At 54.8% G+C, this 21,226-nt stretch overlaps 6 protein-coding genes across 6 annotated transcripts; 5 read left to right on the plus strand and 1 right to left on the minus strand.

The window, feature by feature from the left end:
• Positions 1–1,077: 1,077 nt before the first annotated feature.
• Positions 1,078–1,990, plus strand: LMH87_011686 (uncharacterized protein; the record flags this gene model as incomplete). Its single annotated transcript, XM_056200867.1, has 3 exons — positions 1,078–1,111; positions 1,180–1,283; positions 1,370–1,990. 3 exons carry the CDS (start codon positions 1,078–1,080, stop codon positions 1,988–1,990), a joined length of 759 nt encoding a protein of 252 aa, XP_056052675.1.
• Positions 1,991–2,223: 233 nt separating this feature from the next.
• On the minus strand, positions 2,224–3,105 carry LMH87_011687 (uncharacterized protein; the record flags this gene model as incomplete). The annotated part of the gene is made up of 1 exon (XM_056200868.1): positions 2,224–3,105. The coding sequence occupies one exon, from the start codon at positions 3,103–3,105 to the stop codon at positions 2,224–2,226; it is 882 nt and encodes a 293-aa protein (XP_056052676.1).
• Positions 3,106–7,178: 4,073 nt separating this feature from the next.
• LMH87_011688 (uncharacterized protein) lies at positions 7,179–9,590 on the plus strand (the record flags this gene model as incomplete). Its single annotated transcript, XM_056200869.1, has 1 exon — positions 7,179–9,590. The coding sequence occupies one exon, from the start codon at positions 7,179–7,181 to the stop codon at positions 9,588–9,590; it is 2,412 nt and encodes an 803-aa protein (XP_056052677.1).
• A 1,371-nt stretch (positions 9,591–10,961) lies between these two features.
• Positions 10,962–13,234, plus strand: LMH87_011689 (uncharacterized protein; the record flags this gene model as incomplete). Its single annotated transcript, XM_056200871.1, has 2 exons — positions 10,962–11,079; positions 11,139–13,234. The coding sequence occupies 2 exons, from the start codon at positions 10,962–10,964 to the stop codon at positions 13,232–13,234; spliced, it is 2,214 nt and encodes a 737-aa protein (XP_056052678.1).
• A 2,027-nt stretch (positions 13,235–15,261) lies between these two features.
• Positions 15,262–17,859, plus strand: LMH87_011690 (uncharacterized protein; the record flags this gene model as incomplete). Its single annotated transcript, XM_056200872.1, has 1 exon — positions 15,262–17,859. The coding sequence occupies one exon, from the start codon at positions 15,262–15,264 to the stop codon at positions 17,857–17,859; it is 2,598 nt and encodes an 865-aa protein (XP_056052679.1).
• A 1,305-nt stretch (positions 17,860–19,164) lies between these two features.
• LMH87_011691 (uncharacterized protein) lies at positions 19,165–20,650 on the plus strand (the record flags this gene model as incomplete). Its single annotated transcript, XM_056200873.1, has 2 exons — positions 19,165–19,374; positions 19,493–20,650. 2 exons carry the CDS (start codon positions 19,165–19,167, stop codon positions 20,648–20,650), a joined length of 1,368 nt encoding a protein of 455 aa, XP_056052680.1.
• Between the last annotated feature and the right edge of the window lie 576 nt (positions 20,651–21,226).

Here is a 21,226-nt window from a genome sequence, read left to right on the forward strand (position 1 = left end):
AATGAGCGACAGTAGTTCTTGGAAAGAGGGAAAGAAATGAAAAGGGTGTCGGGATGCAGACCGTGCGTATTTTGAGCGTCAAAGTGCCCTGGGGGCGGATCGCGTCGTCGCGCTGTGGTGGTTTGGTATGCCATGTTTCACCCGCCCTGGGCACGCTGGCGGGCGCTCAAAGACAGTGGCGTATATAGCCAGAGAAAAGGGCAGCATTTGTGCGTATACATGTCTTGCATTTTTGTTTCTTTGGTCACTCCAACGGACAAATTGCAAGCAAGTTTTGTGAGCACTGGGTGAGGGCAGATGGCGACATGAAGAGGCAAAAAGGGTGCGCCATGACATTCTGAGACGTGATGGGCAGCGCCACCTGACGCCATCTCCCAAGCGCACGGTGGGAGGAGGGAGGCGGGAGGGGGAAGAGCATGCATGAAGGAGAAAAAGATTAAATACGGTCAAGTTCAGTTCATTACGGCGAGAGTCGGGTACAGCGAATTGTTTGGACTAGAAAAGTACAGCGGTTTGCCTTCTATTTATGCCGGTGGCCTGCAACAGCCGCCTGAGCCCACTGCTGGGGCACGAAATCGGCGGCTGTCGAGGCATTGCATTGCATTGTTTGGTACAGATTATGTTTGGTATGTTTGGCTGCCAAGGCGTTGCGTTTTAGCGTGGCTGCGGGCGCATCAATCAGGATATCCATCCATCCATCATCTGCCCAAGTCGAGATTTTCCACTGTCCCAGCTTCATCGGGGACAATGTGAATTTATTCCCGGCGGGATTCGACACTTTTACTATTCATCCATACACGATCCTACTCTTCAACATGGCTTGACTCGTTGGTCTGCCCGCGCAATTGGTCTAGCCTCCTTTTGCGTGGCTGGGAGGCCGCACCCCCGCCGTCGCCCGCTATTTGCGGCTGCTGCCCCGACAAGGACGGAAATCTCCCCGTGACAGGGTCGCGCATCATTTTTATCCTCCAAGCCGCCAATTGATTGTCACCATCAACGGCCCGTTGTCGCTCGACCGTAGCTCCTCAACCCTCACGCTCTCCTCAAAAGAACGATCAATCGCGCCTTGTCGCAATCATGTCTATCCCCATGACCAGACTCGGCGGCCGCGGTACGCCCAACTCGGCGCCCAATTGACCTCCTGCTCACTCTCGCTAACCCCGTTCGCCAACCACGCAGCCTTCAACGGCGACGACCACGGCGACGACAGCGAGCGCGAGTATGACCGCCTGCGCGACCTTGCGCGCGCCGAGGCCGAGAAGCGCAATGCGTGCTACGACAAGGTGCGGCCCGCCCTCTCCGTCTTCGGCGCGCAATGCCCTCCCTACCTGACTCTTGACTGACACTCTCTCTTCCTGTGTGCGCACAGTCCCGTAGCGCCTACAACTCGGGCGACGGCGGCCGCGCCAAGGAGCTCTCCAACGAGGGCAAGTCGCACGACGCCAAGATGGACGACTACAACCGCCAGGCGTCCGAGTTCATCTTCCGCGCCAACAACGCGCCCGGCCGCGTCGACGCCGACGCCATCGACCTCCACGGCCAGTTCGTCGAGGAGGCCGAGCGCATCCTCGAGGAGCGCATCCGCGCCGACCGCGCCCGCGGCCAGACGCACCTCCACGCCATTGTCGGCAAGGGCAACCACTCGGTCGGCCACGTGCAAAAGATTAAGCCCAAGGTCGAGGAGCTCTGCCGCGAGCTCGGCCTGCAGTGCCGCACCGAGGAGAATGCCGGACGCATCTACATTAACCTCCAGGGCGGCGAGCCCATGCCCCCGCAGCACGGCGGCGGCGGCAAGCCCCATGGTGGACAGCAGCACGGCGGCGGCCAACAGCACGGTGGTCAACAGCACGGCGGTCAACAGCACGGTGGCCAGCAGCATGGCGGCCAGAACCAGGGCCAGAACCAGCAAGACGACATTGCTGCCATGGTCGAAAAGGTTCTTCCCCGTATCCTGCGCAAGCTCGAAAAAGCCTGCTGTACCGTCATGTAAGGAGACCGGATGGGCATCTGTTGGTTCCTTTTTTTGTTTGGCTATATATACCAAGTTGCATTTAATTATTCTGGATACAAAGGCTTTTAGGCGCACAAAAGGGTGGACTGCAATGTATATACGTCAAGTGAATATATTGCTTGTTACTATGGAAAAGTGTGCATGCGATCAACATCGCTATTGTCCAACTTTGGTCCAACTCCCGCTTTCGTCCTGCTTATTCCGCTCCACGCCTATCGGCGCTCGCGACGCTCGCGCTTCCGCTCACGACGAGTCTTGCGCGCCGGAAACTCGTGCATCGAATACCCGTTTTGCGACTGGATGTTGCCGTACGCGGGCATCGACTGCGCCTCGACGTCCGCCGACTTGCTCTCCTCGGGCGCCTTTGCCAGCGAGAAGCCGAGAGCCTCGCAGATGACCACGACAATGGCCTCCATGACGACCTCCATGGCGAGCATGAGCCACGCCGTCGAGCGCACGTGCGCAAAGACGAGCAGCTCGCTGTACACGAGCCGCACCAGCACAAACGGCAGGCACGCGACGACGGCGAAGACGATGCGGTGCTCGCCCTGCGTGACGTAGCCCTGGTTGAGCAGCGCCAGCAGCGTCTCCAGGCACAGCAGCACAAACACGCCAATCATGAGGCCGCTGCCCACCTTGCTCGTCTCGGCGTAGCTGACCTGCGGCGCGCCGCCCGCGCCGACGGTGAACGTGGAGCTGAAGCCGCCGACGATGAGCAGGATCATGGCGACGAGCATGAGGGTCTGGATGGCGCGGTGGAAGAGCGGCTTGACGACGTCGTGGCCGTTGCGGCGCATCGACTCAAACGTGCGCGAGAGGAGGCCGAGCAGCATGAGGATGAGCGGGCCGAGGCCGAGACCGTTGAGGACGAGCCAGCCAACGTACAGGTTCTGGTCCGTGGGCGCGGAGATGGTCGCGAGGCGCAGCGCGCTGCCGATGATGCGGACGAGACCGAGGACGAGGAGGTACCGCCAGCCGGCGGACTTGAGGAAGCCGTGCTTGAGGCAGAGGAAGACGGCGCCGGCGAGGAAGACGACGTAGAGGATGATTTGGGCGACGGCGAGGCCATCGTACGTGTCGAAAGGGCGATGCATTGCTTGGGATGTGATTCGGGTTGAGCAAGTCCAAAGTAATGATACGAGAGACAAGGACGTCTGGAAAGTCGTGCGTCGCAGGTTAACAGATGGGAGTATGGTCACAATCGGTTGTCGTTGCAAGGCTGAGGGCGACTGTATATATAGCCAGACAGCAACTTGCGGCCTCCCATCTTTCCATGGCCCCGGCCGGCAATGCGGCACACTAACCTTGAATAAAGGCAAAACAAAAACCAAACCGACAAAGCCCATCGGATTCATGAGAGACAGTTACGCATTGCAAAATCAGCCTGCCCCATCTCCCTCCCCATCCCTGGCACAGCCCTATCGTGGTTGCGCGACGCGGCCGCCGAAACGATTGCCCAAAGCGGTAACAGTCTCGTAGAAATGGCTGCGTGGCTGCTGACCCCTGCGAATGGGCTAAACCGGTTTGGGTCGCAATCGGCGAGCGAAGGGGCCGCGATTCGTGGTGGCCGTGGGACTATTTTGGGGCTGAGCAGGAGAATGGGGGTTTTTAGTGATGACAACGTCTGGTACGCGATGGAAGAGCGTGGGGGCAGTATGACGAAGGGAATGTGCTCTAGAAGGCTGTTAGCTTGTGCTTGAGTTGCCACCGTGAGAGGCATCTGTATTTCACCAGATGGAGGAAAATAAATGACTTTGCGCGATGGAGGGTACATCACTTTGCTTGTCTTGTTTTTCTTCTTCTTCCTATTCTTCTAATTTTACCTGCCCTTCCTTATCATTCCTCTATTTCTGATTCTTGTTTATTTCTATCATTCTTCTTATTTTGTTCTCTTACTTTTTTATTTTTAACTAATTTATGAACGCTCTATTGGCGTGTGCCCTTTTTCTTGCGCGTCGGCGTCGGCGGCGACGGTTTGTATGAAACGAAAAAGATTTAACTCCCAAGATCAAACTCCCAAGATCGAGAGCCATACTGCAGCGTCTGATTGACGATGGAGCGACCTGTCTCCTCGGCTCTCAGCCGGACCTGCGGGAAGTGAGGGCAATCACCACCTTGGGGGGGAAGCCAGTCGACTACGCTACCTTGGCGATTCGGTAACACTTTGCACATGAGACGAGCGCTGCGAACTCTCACGGCTTAAAAGTCGCCAGTTTTTGAACCTCGGGTCATTGCAGCTAAGACCATGTACCAAAATTGAGCTCCGCGTTGGCATATAACCCCCTTCGTGAATATTTTCTTCGCAACAATTTGATATTTCCAAGACTACAGTAGCCATGTCTTGAAAGCATCATTCAACTGGCACCATCAACACTCTAAACATGTCGTAGAGATGCGTAGCGCTCGAAATTCTAGCTAATTAAAATAAATTTGCATTTCAACCCTGCTTAGAGACGCATGTGATAACACGAGTCGGGGCCAGTGAAGCAAGACTCTCAACCTGTCAGGGACCTTGAAGCTATATAGTGGATGCTAGGGATACTCGGCCACGGTCTGGTATTGCTTGATCTTTTTGATCTCTGTGGCCGAGTGGTTACCTAGCGCCCCGGTTCCTTACACAACCTCCACATGGTGCAATCTGGGAGGGAGCATCACAGATAATCTGGCCTAGAAACAATGTAGAGACATAGCATCAAAAGCTTAACTACCAAATATCATAAAAATACATATTGCATTTGATTCCGCTTGACTGGCTAGAGTGTAAACCCTTGGTGGCTTTCTGTTTCTAGAAGATGTAGGGAATAGCTCGCTCGATAATTTGACTAATACTATACGTAGGAACGCCTACTATTGAGTGAATTAGAAGCTTTGACTTAATTCAAAGGGAATTTGGGAGAATGTTACTCAGTCTGACTCCCAGGCAAGAACTAATAGTTTCGCTGTCGGGAGCGTACCTGGCGCCGCCGGCCGCAGGGGTCGCCATTGGGCAGGCACGTGTCGCTTCCCATACCGTTGCACCTCATCAACAAACGACAGAGAAAAGTATGACGGCTGCATACGATACTCTCGGCCATATTGCCATGCGCGCTTGTTATCAACTTGGACATAGCGACCGCCATTGGCGGTAAAGGCCCTTTCTCTGCGCAGCGGGTTTGGCAAATAGCCCGGGGTGCGCTGAAGTTTGTGATCGATCAAGTAGATTGTTCTGAATGGCCCCAGCGCCGCAGCGGCTTTTGCCAGTCGAGCACATAGCGCTTCAGAGTCTTGACGTTGCTTCACCATCGCGTGGTCATACTCTACCGCAAAGCAGCGGACGGTCAGGAGGCTGAAGGGAATGTGGCTGCCGGGCAGCTGCAGGCTCAGCGAGTGGTCCGTGACGTCGTCGCACAGGCAGTCTAGAGAGACGCCAATGACGTCCCGGAAAGGGAAAAAGGTGCAATGCCTAGGAGCACCCTGCATATCCCTGAAGGTAAGCGTTGAGTGTAGCTGTAAACTGGATATGCTCTGCGGCGGATGGACGCGGGGAAAGCGACGGAGCATAACCTCTCGCGACTCAAAGCATGCGGACCATAGACCACTGTCAATGAAGTGCGTAGAAAGATTGCAAAGTGACCCAAGTGTAGTGGTCGTGTTGGTGCCGCACGGGACCGCCTGGTTGTGGAGGAGCGGCTCAGCCTCAGCGACCGTCTTTACTCTTCCACGCGGCTCATATTGAGTTGGGCTCGGGGGCTCTGAAACGAAGTGTTCGAGCCTATAAAAGTCTAGAAAGTTGATGCCCCTCGTTCGGTTATCATCCCGGACGGCGAATTTCCAAATCAGCACTCGTAGTTCGGCTGGCAAGAGCGGGAACAAGTGGAAGACTTTGACCATCCTGATGTTATGTGAGGCAATTGTATGGATGGCCCGTGGCCGGTGCTGGAGCTGCGTCCATGCTGGCCTATTATTCGAAGTCGAGGTGATCTCCATGGTTAATCTTGTGATGGGTGCAGTGTGACTTGTGACGGAAATTTGCGCCCACGAGGAATGTGCGGGCAAAGGCGACCTTATATATCCTCTAGGATGCAGCACAGCTTGAAAACAATGTTTTTCTTCTTGCGGCACCGGAAGCAAGACTTTTGAAAAGGTTCCTTCCTGTCCCAGGGTGCGATTCCGAGGATGGTGGCGCCTCGTGATTGTGAAATGATAAAGTAACTTTGATGGCGTTGGCAAGGATCGCCAACACATGTCGCAAGCCGCTGCTGGAAGCAGCGCCATCCAAGATGCGGCGGATTATTCTTTCATATTTTGATGCAAATTCAATACGTCAGGAACGTCACACTCACCGACACTGACCCATCCACTGCCGCCCGCAAGAGGTCCAAGGTTCTGGGGCAACCACTAGGTTTTGAGGATAGCGTCGTTGCCATTCGTCAAATCAATGCATTTCCAAGAGACTTTTATGTCAAAGGACATTGAGCCAGTCCGGCACATTATAGTGCCCAGGCCAGGATCAACGGCAGCTGGGCTCTCTTCGCTTGCACCTCGCCATTGGGCAGCTCAACCTTCCACTCTTCCGGCTGGCAGAGAATGAGGCTTGGCAGAGATACCGAGATGAACCGCACAGCGACTTACTTTATAAGTCAGTATAAAACTCTAGTAGCAATATAGGTAAGATAGTAGCACCATTACATATATGCATCTAGTAAAGACAGTGTGTTTTGTTGTATTTACTTACTTCTTTCTTTTCCACACTATTTTTTTGCTCTTCTTATTTTTCTTATTTTTCCTTTCTTCCTTATTCTCTCTTATATTTCTTATTCTTTCCATTTTTCTTATTTTTACTTTTATTCTTATTACTGTACTATCTTTTTTCATCGTCCGCCTACTATGTGGTTGCTTGTGATTAGCTAAGCCACTTAGACGCGCTGTCGCGGTGGGCATCAGACGCGTGCCAATCACTGGCACCTCAACGCACCTGGCCCCCTCCATACTTTCCTATCCCACGTTCCTTCTTCAACTGACCAATCCTTTTCATATGACTCGAGGAGTCTCTAGCTTGCCCTATAGATCCTTGCCTTTGCTCCGCTGCCCTTTTGTCCGCCCCATTGCTGCCACTCCTTCACGTCCCCATGGTCGAATAACGCGATACTTGTCCGATAGTGCTTCAGTCGCTGCACCGCCCGATTCCATGCTCGCTAAAGCCAACAAGAGCTACGAGGCTAACCAGCCTCCGCCCTCGCAGCGCAGCTCCAAGGGCGGCGAGCTCGCGAAGCAACTCTTCCCGTCCAGCAGCCCGAGTCAACCCCCTTCGGACATTCGCGATCAACTCAAGTGGCGTGGACCTCCGCGCTTTCTAGACTCGTCGCCCTCGACTGCCCGTGCCAGCCGACCGCAATGCGAGCAGTCAGGCGACAAGCCAACTAAGGACAATGGCGCTGCAAGTGGCGGCAGAGCAGGCAAGGGGTCTTTGGCTTCTCTTTACCGCAACTCCTCTTCTTCTTTCCAGGCGAGTGTCATTGACTTGACAGCGGACGACACCACCAAAACTCGACAGCCAGAAGTCTTTTTCGTCGAGGACGACTTCAGCGACGACGACGATTTGGATCTCGATTTTAAAGTGCCATTGGCCGTATCGCCGTCCAAAGTCACGTCGATTTCTCAATTTACGGCCCCGAAAGAGAAAATTACGCCGATTTCTAGATTTGCAGCACCGCAGTCGTCAGAGCAAGCGATTCCCTGGTCGTCATCGCCGGCCTCACACTTTCTACCACCACAGCAACCTCGGAACGAGTCGACCCTGTCAGGGAGCAGTAACTCTCTGAAACGGGAATCGCCAGAAGCTGATGACGACTGTTTTGAGACGCCAGCACCTAAGAAGACTAAGAAACGAGCGCTTCCTGCCGCTTGGCGGCGAGACAAGGCCTTAGAAGAAGAGTCTCTGAACGCAAAGCCCGAGACACCAGCAGAAAAGGCACAAGCCCGAGGCCTCTGGGACCCGTCCGCCAGCGCTATTAAGGAACAAAAGAAACAGCTCAAGAACCAGAGAAGCACAAAGCAGGAAGTATCAGAGGCCGAAGCTTCGGCGGATCTTCCTCCACCTGACCCGTCGACCCTCCCCGTGCAACGTTCAGCAGCCATTTCGCTGAGTAGCGAACAGCGACACGTACTGGATCTTGTCGTCGAGCAAGGGCAAAGCGTCTTCTTCACCGGACCTGCTGGTACAGGTAAATCGGTGTTGATGAGAGCCATCATCAGCGAATTAAAAGCCAAGTATGCACGGGAATCAGAGCGCGTAGCAGTGACTGCGTCAACAGGCCTCGCTGCATGCAACATTGGTGGCGTCACGCTGCACAGCTTCTCGGGCATCGGGTTGGGCAAAGAAGACGCTTCCGTCCTGGTCAAGAAAGTGCGAAGAAACCCAAAAGCCAAGAACCGATGGCTGAAGTGCAAAGTTCTCATCATTGATGAAATCTCCATGGTGGACGGAGATTTATTCGATAAGCTGTCCCAGATTGGCCGCACAATACGCAACAATGGGCGACCGTGGGGAGGAATTCAGCTTGTCATTACTGGAGATTTTTTCCAGCTTCCACCGGTGCCTGATGACTCAAAGGTCGCGGCGAAATTTGCATTTGATGCTGCAACATGGACTACGTCGATAGAACACACGATTGGGCTGACTCAAGTATTCCGTCAGCGTGATCCGGATTTTGCCCGTATGCTCAACGAAATGCGACTGGGCAAGATTACGGACGAAACGGTGGAAGCCTTCAAGGCTCTTGAGAGACCACTCAACTTTGACGATGGCGTCGATTCTGCAGAACTTTTCCCTTTACGTGCGCAAGTAGAAGGATCGAACGAGAAGCGACTACGAGACTTGCCTGGTGAGATTCACCGATTTGGGGCTGCCGATTCAGGAGACCCAGCGATCAAAGAGAGGCTGCTCGCGAACATGATGGCTCCCAAGTCAATTGATCTGAAGCTCAATGCGCAGGTCATGCTTATCAAGAACTTGGATGCATCACTGGTGAACGGGTCTCTTGGCCGTGTGATTGGATTCTCGGATGAGCGAACATTTGAGATGGGCGGAGGTATACCGGATGATCCGACAATGGATGCCGCGTTCAACAAGGCCCGAAAGAAGCTGAGCAGTTTCAGCCGCGATTCTGAGTTGATATCAAATTCCAAGAAGCAGTTCCCCGTGGTGCAGTTTGTGTCGGCATCGGGTATGCCGCGCGTCATTCTCTGCCAGCCGGAAGAGTGGAAGGTTGAGCTGCCCAATGGCGAGGTGCAAGCGAAGAGAACCCAGCTGCCGTTAATTCTGGCCTGGGCACTGTCGATCCACAAGGCGCAGGGCCAAACGCTGGAACGAGTCACGGTCAACCTGAGCAGGGTGTTTGAAAAGGGACAGGCGTACGTGGCGCTGTCTCGAGCGACTTGCCAGGACGGCCTGCGCGTGATAGGCTTTGACAGGCACAAGGTGATGGCACACCCGAAGGTGGTGGAATTTTATGGTAAGCTGTATTCGGCGGCTGAGGCCGGCACGCGACGAGGACCGAGCTCGATATTAGACTTTGTCGCAGCTAGAAGAGGCGTCTAGTGATATATAGCTATGGATATTGTATAATGCCATGTATAAAAGGATTGATATTGCCACTATTGTGCTTACTTTAGCTGTTGTGCTTGTAGTCGTTGTGCTTAATATACGTATTACAGCTATTATACTTGTTATAACTGTTGTGCTTATTCCGCTATTCCGCCTGTTATCGCTCTTATGTCTATTATTGTTAGTTTTCTGTATTGCAAGTTTACCTACTACCATGTCGCCGCTTTCAAAGCTATTCCTGGCTGCAACGGATATGGCTTCGGCCCAGTGGGTCTGACGTCCGTGGCACAGTGTGCGATGACTCTGCCGGCGAGTGGGTCTGTGGCTGCTTGTCGCACGCGGAACCAGGAGCCAACTTACAGGCTACAGCGGTTCGGCAGGAGTCACAGTGTCTACCCGAAGCATCTCGGTAAAAACAGTCAAAATTAATCAAATTGAACACTGATGCGACTGTGTGCTCATATATCTAGACATCTCGAGGTCAAGTGTATAGCGGGGAATACAGGGCCCCGCGACGGCGGCTGCAATGTGAATTACACCAAACCGTCCATCTTACCCTACTGGTAGGTTAGCAGGCAGTGGGCTCCCCAGTGGCCCAGTGGCGCAGAGGGGACTTGCTGGTGGTGGCAGTTTTGGCGGGGAGCAGGGAACAGGATTTCTCGCCCGCTGGTCTGGTCGCCGACGCTTCTTTTCCTCCTTCACTCTCCAACCCCAGCGATTCTCCTCCCGAGAGCCGACGATTTGCAGCGCGATAAAACAAGACGGGATTGCTGGAGCCATTCTCGTCTGTTTCTTCTGCATTGCCTACTCCTGTCTGTCGCCGGCCTTGCCTCCGCTGCCGCCCGCCCCTGCAGCAGCACCTGGCAACTTGGCCACGAGACCTCTTGTTTTTCTGCCTCTGGCCTAGCAACCGACGACGAGGCGAGAACACCGTGGCCAATTCCCTTGAGCAGCGAGGAACGAGTACAGATAGGAAGAAGGAGCCGGTATTCGCTTACTTGGCAACGATTTTGTTTTATTTTCCCTCGTGATAATTCTTGATTTATCGATTACTCGTGCGCCAATCGAGACAATCAAGAACCGCAAAAGCAATCCGCAAACGACGAGCCAGCTCCGCAACGGCTGCAGACTCGAGTTTTGGATTTGAGCGAGGAAATCACGAGCGGACACTCCTCTCCCGCCAATCTGGATATCGTAATTTCCTCTTTAATGCAGGAGATTTTCGGCTAAGCTCAGTGGTCTCTCGTGACCGCAGCTTGCCCCCCCCCCCCCTTCTTTGGCGACAGCGACATATACCTCTGAACAACAACCACCAGACGGGTCATAGACGGCTGACAGCGCACAAGACGCTACAAGTCACCCACTATGGCGAACCAGTTCATTGGTCTCCAGATGCGGGTAATCCTGCGCGACCCGCCAGGATACCGGCTCATTGGCACCGTTCGAGACGTTGAAGCTGGCAGCAGCCTCAGTCTCACCAACGGTATGGCGTCTTTAGCCCTCTTTTCGTCTCGGCGCTGTTGTACTAACACATCCACCCAGTCTATATAGTTGCGACGCAAGAGCACGTTCCGCTCATGCGCATCAACGCTCTCAACATTGCCGACCTCTCCGAGCTACCCCGAGACCAACAGCAGCAACCTCCTCCTCCTCCCCCCGAATACGACGCCCCAACACCGACTCAACCGCCAGGATATGCAGTCCAGAACTTGTCGCCCACGAAATCAAACTTCGTTGATCCTGCTATCCTGAGCATGGGTCGCCGCCCAGATTCGGGGCCTCCTCCGGCGAGTGCACCGCACAAGGCCCCTGCGCAGCCTCTTAATCCGGGCATGCCATACCCAGCCATCTCATCAGATCATCAATCAAAAGGCGATCTCGGTCGCCTCTTCAAGAGCATTAGCATTTCCAAGGCAGCTGATGCCGAGAATGTGCCGACTACCCCCGAGGCGACACCACAGAAGCGCAAGGCTCGAAACCGCAACTCTCGACAGTCAAAGCCAATTGAACATGATGATGACGGCGTTGCAGCTGCTCCCGGTAGCCACGGCAAGGGCTGGCGACAGACGCCCATGCTACAGAGCACATCATCCTTCCAGCCATTCAAAGCTCTCAAGAAAAACGGCAAGACGCCCAAAGACTTGCCTGACAACGGCTGGGCTTCGGAAGATGTCACGGAAGAAATGCCTGAGTTTGACTTTGAGAACAATCTCGCCAAGTTTGATAAGCGCACGTTGTTCGATCAGATGCGCAAGGATGACGTTGTTGACGAGGCTGATCGACTTGTGTCGCACAACCGGAACCCGAAACCCGGAACAGCAGGGGGCAAGAACTTGCATTACACGGAAAACGTTCTGGACTTGCCGTCAAGCACCCAAAATGCTGATTACTGGAATAGTGAGGCTGAAGTCGGAGGCGTTCATCACAATGAGGTCTTAAGCGGTCGCGAACAGAAAAGCGGGCAATCGACCAAGAGAGCAGACAGCAAATCGGGGCCTAGTCGCCGCTCGCAGTCACGCAAGGCAAGCGCTGCCATGGGTGGGCAGCCACTTTCGCGTGTCAACTCGAGCGTGCGACAGTCGCTGCCATCGCGTCGATCTAGCCCACGATCTGGATATCGTAGCGCGGATGTACAACCGCCACAGATCCAACAGCCAGGTCTCTACCTTGTCCCGTCAAACCGCCGCGTGGAGGCTATTTCGACGCTGCAAATGCTTAACCTAGAAAACATTGCTGCCAACGAAGTCGGACTGCCAGAGACTCTGATGGCGGAGAATGCTGGCCGTGGCATCGCCGAGGTGGCGGTTCAGGCACTGTCCGACCCAGCACTCAAAGTTCGATACGAAATGGCTGGAGCGGCGCTATCGCAGGCCTCTGACGCATCGCCGCCGAACAATTCAACAGTCGTGATTTTGGCGGGTAACAACAAGTCAAGTATCCGTGCGCTGGTCGCTGGCCGTCACTTGCGCAACAAGGGCTACGACATCATGGTTTGCCTGGTGGGCATTGAGCGCGAGCGCGACCTGCTGGAGGAACTTCGTCGCCAGATTCAGCTGTATCGCAGCTTTGGCGGCAGGGTGCTCAAAAAGAATGATTTCTTTGAGCAGCTTCGCAAGACGACGCCAGCTGGTGCAGCCGTCACATCGGCAGGCAGCTCAGGGACTGGACGAGTGTCTGTGTCTTTAATCATTGATGCTCTCCTCGGACTGACCATGTCATTCGAGGAGCTGCGCATCGGCGATCAGGCGACTGTGTACGAGCTAATGGAGTGGGCCAACCGCAACGAAGCTTTCGTGCTGGCCATTGACGTGCCCTCGGGCATCGATCCCAGCACTGGCAAGGTGGCCATCATTGACGGGTCGCAGCTCTTTGTCAAGCCGCGATATGTGGTGGCTGTGGGAGCTCCGAAACGAGGGCTTGTCGAGGCCGTGACACCCCCGGACGACGAAGATCCTCTGTCGGCGAACGGGGGCATCGCTCAAGACGAGGAGTGGCGATTATACATTGTGGACATGGGTCTAGGGCACACAGTCTGGCGCAAAGCCGGAACCAAGGTGCGCAAGGGCATCGACTTTGACGGCAAATGGGTACTGGAGATGAGGTACCGAGGCATCCAAGAGGAGTCGGATGATTACTGAAGGGACAGGAGTGTCTCGCTGGTGTCGGTCGAGACGCGCAGTCTTTCATTTTCTTTTGTGGCTTGCATATTGGCGGCGTTTATGGAAGAGGGCATGGTATTCTGTTGCAAAAAAGAGAAGACGGATTCTTCTTGTTTCTTATTTCACATTTCCCATTAATAATCATTCCTGTTGATGGGGGAAAAGGTGTGCGTGCACATGGATATGCTCTGGTTTTCTTTATCTTCTTCAAAAGAATTTATATTTATTCGTGGCGACTTTTACCAGTTAGAAAAAAAGCAAATACCCCAAGAGACATCTAATGGAACTCTTTTTTTTTAACGATTTTTTTCTCGCCTGCGAAGGTACTTTGTAAATTCTTGTCATGGCAGAGCGGAACTGTCAACTGCAGATTGTATGCGCATATTTGGCATTTAATTTGTAACTGCTGTAGCCTTTGATGAGCGTGCTGACAGGGAGCAGTAAATAAGCTTATCTCTAGCGGGCGCTGGCTAATAAGGGGAAAGGCTTCCGACGCGGGGTATCATTGGCGGGCGACGACTACATGAGTATATATTGATCAAGTAACGTGATTCGAAAAACTGGTGAGGGGCAACAGAGATGCTCCGAAATGCCAAGACAAAGAAGAACTTGCGGAAGACGGTTTGCGCCATTCAGCTGGGGCGCAGACCTGGGCAGCTGCTGTGCTTCGGGAGAATCTTGCCTTTTCCCCCTTCTTGGCCGATATGGGCTGACGCGGCGCCGAGAAGCAATCGTGTGAGCTGCGATGGAGAGGGTTCTGGGGCGATGAAAGATGGGAGCGACCACGGTGCGTTTTATTTTATTTTTTTATTTTTTTTACAGCCTTTCTCAGCCAGCATGTCTGTGGTCTTCTTGTCGAATGCTGAACCCATGGCGCCATTCTCGTCCCCGGAGCAAGAAGGACCCTTGTGACGGGGTTGATCCTTGTGCATGACTAGCATGCTGCATGAGGACAGATGAGGAGAGACATGCAGACGCAAGAGGGGCGTTGAACTTTTGTGTCTTGTGGGATTTTAATCTTGCCGCTCTAGGATTTTAGAGAGCAGTACTATCGCTACGTACATAGGTCTCGATTTGGCTGCAGAACGGAGAGTTCCATGATACACGTAGTGCGGCAAACGAGGCTCCAGATGCCCGTCGCCAAGTCTGAGGACGGTACCCGTTGGGGTGCCGCCGCGGTGTAGATGGGATAGAGACGGAAAGAGAGAGAAAATCCTCGTTGCAAAAAAGGGTACACGTTTTAATGAGATTTGGATACCTAGCAGTAAATAAGCATAATAATGAATGGCACTGAACGGTACCTTTTCCCAAGTGCTGGCATTGTCAGCGGCGGGCGCATGGCGTGGCTTTCCGCTAGTCGCATGCTAACTTAATAAGCACCCACTAAAACGCTTCCTACAGCGGTCCACACAGCCTCCTTCTTCAGTGAGTGTGTAGGTACTGGTAAACTAACGGAATTCTCGCCCGTGCCTACCGGAAAGCCTGTCTATCGCTGTCGCAGCCTGTCGCCGCATCGCTGTGTCGCGCCAATCTCTCTCGCCTCCTCTTCCTCTTCAACAACACCACCTTTGCACGACTCTATTCACACCCCGCATTCTCCGACTTTCCTTATCTTTTTCCATTTGTCCATGTCGAAACCGCTCACATTGCCTACTGCAACTGTTTCCTCCCTAGTACACGCAACCACTCGACGCCGGCTGCTCAGCCACAAAATCGCCGGTCCGTTTTCTCGACTTCGACGTTGGACGACTCCCTGGTACATCTCGGAAGACGACCACCCAAACCGACCACGTCACCCCGCGGGTCAGGGTATACTGCGATTCCATGGCCCTCACTCGCTAGCCTTGCGCTTTTCCTTGCTTTTTCCTCGCTTCCTTCCGGCATTTATCTCGCGACACACGCCGCCTCGTCACCTGGCGGGCGTCTTCGCAAACCCGAGCACACGCTCGACCGGACTCCTGCAATAGCATAATTCCTCTCCGTCTAGGCGAGGGCTCGCAGAGAGGATGGTGTCGGTCGACGTGGCCGCCTCGGCGACGCTGACGGCGGCCGCTTCCCTCTGCACGTCGACCCTCTACCCGGCCTTTGGCGTCATCACCCTTCCCGACCTGGGCCTGCCCATCACCCTCGCCGAGCCGCTCGTGCAGCAGGTCCCCTGCGTGCCTCTTCTCATGCGCGCCGAGAGCGACGGCCGCGCCACCAGCCTCAGCAGCAGTAGCAGCAGCGCCGAATCGAAACAAGGAGCCACAACCAGCGGCACGCCCGTCACGTCACCGGTCGTCACGTCGCCGGACTCTGCACAGGCTGCGGCCGCGACGAAACAGTCTTCCACGTCCACCGACGATGGCAACATTACAATCTCGGACATTGTCCTCACGGCGACGACGGGCACCCCCACCGCCTCGGCGACGCTCAACTTTCACAACGGCAACGACAACCCCAAGACGGTGCATATATCGAGTTTTGGCGACCCCTTCTACCTCTCCACTTCGCCCATCATCTACGCCCTCGCCGCCACCACCATTGTTTCCTGGATGCTCGTCATTGCCCTCTTCATCACCACGCGGTCCACGTTCGATGGTGGCATCGTGTACCTCGGTAGCCGTGGAAGCTTCACCAGCAGCTCGTCCTCTGGTGGCGTTAGCATCGGCGGTCGTCCGTGGCTGCAGAAGATTGCCGCGCTGACCGTCGCCATATCACTCACTATTGCGACGGCCGACACAATGTCCATTGTCAAGGACCAGTACGTGTGGGGCATCACCAATGCCCGCGAGCTGCAGCGCGACGTCATGTCGCGCCTCGAGCTCAAAGTGATTCGAATTATATCAGACACATTTCTCTGGCTAGCGCAAGCCCAGACTCTTATCCGCCTCTTCCCTCGACATCGGGAAAAGGTCGTCATTAAATGGGTAGCTTTTGCACTAATCAGTCTTGACGTCGTCTTCTCTTCGCTCAACAGCTTTCCTTTCGGTCAATACGACATTCTAAACGGCAACTATGTCGATCCCAACGCAACCGACGACAGCCATACCAACAAAGGGCTCGCCCACCCCATACCGGCCATTAGCTACGTCTTCAAGCTCTCGCTCGGCCTTCTTTACTTTTTCTGGGTATCATACTACGCATTCTTGAAGCGACGATATGGCTTTTACCACCCGTTGATGAAGAATATTTGTCTCGTTGCGGTGATTTCGCTTCTGTCCATCACCGTGCCCATCGTTTTCTTCATTCTTGACATCTCGAAGCCCAATTTTACCGCTTGGGGCGACTATGTGCGCTGGGTCGGCGCCGCTGCCGCAAGTGTGGTTGTCTGGGAATGGGTCGAGCGAATAGAGGCCCTGGAACGTGAAGAGAAGAAGGACGGCGTGCTGGGCCGCGAGGTCTACGACGGAGACGACATGCTTGAAATCAATGCCGCTGAATATCCTTGGCGCCATAAGCATGGCAAATTTGGGGGGAGCGGCAGCAGTGGTGGAAGCAACGGCATTGACTTGGAAGGCGGGCAGGTGTATCACCGGCCCAATGGACATGCCCTCGGTCCTGGCGGTATGCAGAATGGGCACGCTGGAGGACCGAATTCCCACGAACACGAAGGGCGGAGCATGGGCGACATACTGCGACCGCCACTCTGGTCGCAACGAGCAGCGCAGGCTGCCACACCTGTCAGCAGAACCGACACACCCAGCGCGGCAAGCACCGTGTATGCTGTTCGATACCAGGGCGAGTCGAGGACACCAGAGCCGCCTGTCCCGCACTATTCACAGACGACAGATTTGGCAAGGTACCCAAGCGGGCCTCAGGGCTACAGCGAGGATGCTTACGATGCGCGGAGTCATAATGGACGAGGTGCAGGGGCAAGATCCTCGCCAGATACGGCTGGCGATGCTGCAAACGCCGCAAGCGAACACAATAGAGAGGCAAGCATTGCGGTGCCAGCAAGGACGAGGGTCATGCGCTCGGTCTCGTACAATCACGAGCCGGAAGTGCAAGATGCTACTGATGATCAGCATACCGTAACCCGAACCGTGGACTTCAACGCGATCGCAGCAGGCGGTCGAGGCAGTCGGGGCGGCAGATGGGACATCCGCGGGCGCCTGGAGGACTTTGCCGCGTCTCAGGCTGACCGCTTCCGCGAAAAGTTTCATCCGTCGACAGACACGGGCAAGCTGCCCGTCACGGTGGTGCCTACGCCTCCTCGCGTCGGCGCTGCGTTGCAGCAGGTGCTCGAAGAAGACGAGGAGGGCAGCGAAGCAAGGCGACAGCAGCAGCCTGCACAGCAGCACTCACAAGGTGGCAGTGTCTACGGCGGCAGCTCGGCCATTGACGCCGCGGCATCGACGGCGTCGGAGCGATATGCCGCCAACGGCCCTTCGCGGTCCGCAGCCACGCGCAGCAGACCGTCGCCGCTTCCTCTGCCGGTCAACCAGCCGCCGCTGTGGCCGGGCGTGAATCGCCGTGCCGCGGTGTATGATGAGGAAGAAGACGACGAGTCGTTTGAGGGCGAGGAGGATGAGGAAGATGAAGGCCACTCGACGACGGACGACTTGTCGTCTGTACTGTCCCGGGAGCGGCCCAATGGGTCGTCGGCGTCTCGCGCGGGGTAGGAGAAGTCTACATGTACATGAAGGAAAAGCAGACGGCTTGGAGTGGCCGTCTTGTAAATATAATATATATATATACGATATACCATCATTTTGGGAGTGTCCTCTTTGGGGGGGGGGGGGATAGGGCGCCCACTTGGCGTTGCTTTTGCATTTTCTAGCATTGCATTCTGGAGGTTGCTCGGCAGTCGGTAGTCGATACATTCAAAGACACACGGGCTTGTTTCTCAAAGGCGGTTGACTCAGTCTCCTCGTACTTGGTAAAGATGTGAACCTAGTTTTTATGAAACGAAACTGGCTACATGACACCGTGCATTTTTTTCCCCAAGCAGTTGGCAGTGACGGCAATGTAGGAAAAAGGCGGCCGCTCTGATTCGACCGCCGACGGGGTGCTGCCAAGAAGCTGCGGGTGCGGGCCCTGAGACTTTTACCCTTGACCTGGTCTGCACTTGCGCCGTCAGAGTTGGTGGGGTTTTTAATCAAACGGGCCTGCATGGGTTTTAGCTGGAGCGGCCTCTCTCCTGAGTTTTGAGAGAGAGAGAAATGGCTGGGTGAGAGGATGATATTTTCTTAATACTGGTATATGTGCGAGCGTCCCGGCCCGGGGTCGGAGTTGAATAGGTAGGCCATTAATACTCCGTGGCTGAGCAGTCGGCGCAGCTGGCAGCTGGCAGCCAAAACCGGCTGGGCAGCTGGCACGCAAACGGGGTGCATCATCGTCAGATCTGCCCGAGAGCCTCATCTACACAAGGTCATCTCTACACGCTGCCGAATCTATAGAGGAAATCAGTAAAAAAAAAGTTTGCATCCGCGCTGCATCGCTCACACCACTTTCTTTCCTTTCTTCCCCTGCAATCTCTGAATGACGCGCTGCGGGTCAGATCCCTCCTTCTTTGTCGTCGCTTTGCCGCTACAGGCAACACAGGGGTCCCCACCAACCGAGGAGCGCGAGAGGTCGAAACCAGCAAGCACGCCAAGGAGCGAACGCCAAATCTCATTCTTCTTCTGCCGCTCTCCCCAACCCAATCTTCTCCTTCCTCTTCTCTTCATCATATTCACCTTGCCCTTGGACGACGGAAGCTGCTTTCTGGCGGAATCCCTCGGCGACTTTTGGAATTGAAACCTTGGCAACACCACTACGCTCCTTATTTGACCAATTTCTTCATTCAGCTCCAGAGACAAAGTTTCGCGAATCTGATCGAGAAAAAAAGCACACGCTACGACGTCACCAGCAAGAAGCCCCCCCCCCTAAACAGTCAAAACTCCCACGCAACGAATTAGAACAAAACGACTGAATAGAGAGAAAACATGGCGACGAGCGACGCGGCAAACGACAAGGAGCCTTTTCCGCTCCTCAACACCTCTCTCGATCCTTTTGCCATGGACGAGGACTCGGCGCCGCGCCGCCGACGCAAGAGCTCTGGCCTGGGCGGCGAAATCCGCGCCGGCGACACGGGAGCGCCGGCCTTTGCCTCGAGCCAAGCCAGCTTAAATGCCGGTGATTCCTTTGGTCACTATGTATGTCTTCCTTTCCCGTTTCCTCCTCCATCGTCTTCTTCACTGCTTAGTTGCACTTCATCCGTCGCGAAACCCCCCAACCATGGCACCCACTAACGTCTTGCTCATCCGTCATCAGGCCGACTCCCCCGTCACGCCCACGTCGGCCTCGTCGCAAGCCAACGGCAAGCGCATCTCGAAGCGCCGGCCCGCGCGCGGCCTGCTCTCGCGCTTCCGCCAGCTCGTCGTGCGCCGCACCTTTGTCCTGCCCGCCCTCCTCCTCGTCATGTTCCTCGCCGGCTATGCCGTCAACCCGACCGAGTCCAACATTCTCCACCGCTTCATCTTTCTCTCCTACCCGCTGCCCCAGACGGACCCCTCGAAACCAGTCATGTACGGCAAGGGCAAGTGGGACATTGCCTTTGTCTCGTTTTACATCATCGTGCTCTCCTTTACCCGCGAGTTCATCATGCAGGAGCTTCTGCGCCCGTGGGCCCGCCGCACCGGCCTCAGCAAGGGCAAGCAGGCGCGCTTCATGGAGCAAGCCTACACAGCCATCTACTTTGCCTTTCTCGGACCGGCTGGCCTGTACGTCATGAGCAAGACGCCCGTCTGGTACTACAACACCACCGGCATGTACGACGCCTTTCCGCACCGCGCCCACGAGGCCGTCGTCAAATTCTACTACCTCTTCCAGGCCGCCTACTGGGCCCAGCAGGCCATTGTCCTCATCCTTGGCCTCGAGAAGCCCCGCAAGGACTACTACGAGCTCGTCGGTCACCACATTGTCAGCCTCGCCCTCATTGGCCTCTCCTACCGCTTCCACTTTACCTACATTGGCATCGCCGTCTACACCTCGCACGACATCTCCGACTTCTTCCTCGCCACCTCCAAGGTGCTCAACTACCTCGATCACTTCCTCATCGCTCCCTACTTCTTCGTCTTTGTCTGCGTCTGGGTTTACCTCCGCCACTACATCAACATCAAGATCATCATCTCCATGTTCACCGAGTTCCGCACTGTCGGCCCCTTTGAGCTCAACTGGGAGACGGAGCAGTACAAGTGCTGGATCAGCCAGTACATCACCACCGCCCTGCTCACCTCCCTCCAGGCCCTCAACCTCTTTTGGCTCTTTTACATTCTGCGCATCGCCTACCGCTTCGTCCGCGACAGCAATGCCACCGATGACCGCTCCGATGACGAGGACGAGGACGAGACGCCCGCGTCGGTGCAGAAGAAGCAGTCTGTGCCGATTCTTCAGATAAACGGTCAAAAGCCCAATGGCAAGTCTGAGTAAATGCGCAAAAACTCCAACTTTTTTCGCGACGAAGAGCATTTTCGCAGTCTCATGGTCTTTACATGGCTCGGCGTTATTCGCCCTCACCTTTTTATATGGAAATTATTAATGCTGGATTTTGCAAATTGCATGGAAACCGGAGTTTGTCTTTTAACAACACCACCACACCGCGAAAAGAAAATCGGGTGTTGACAAGGTTTCACTTACACTCGCTTTGTTTATGACTTTTTTTTATGCCTGAGAGAGCAGAAGCCTAGAGGGGCTTGATGAATGAGGAGGGATGGTGGTAGTATATTGCATGGTATCGGGGACTGGTGAGCCCAGAGACAGATCCCCGGATGAGCACCTTTACGCTGGGTTGACACGGCGAGGGGATATGGCATGGACATGGGCCTCCCGCATGATGGGATGGATGACAAGGATGAATACGTGTGCTTTTTTTCTCTCTCTTCTATGTACTATATAGCTTCTTCCAAACTGCATCTTTAGGCTTGGGATGGATGGCCCCCTTGGCTGGAGCTGTTCCATCTCGGGTCGCAATTTTTTCTTTTTGCTGTACTTTATATATTTTTAATA

This window comes from Akanthomyces muscarius, chromosome 4 (assembly GCF_028009165.1).
Source record: "Akanthomyces muscarius strain Ve6 chromosome 4, whole genome shotgun sequence".
Lineage (NCBI taxonomy): Eukaryota > Fungi > Ascomycota > Sordariomycetes > Hypocreales > Cordycipitaceae > Akanthomyces > Akanthomyces muscarius.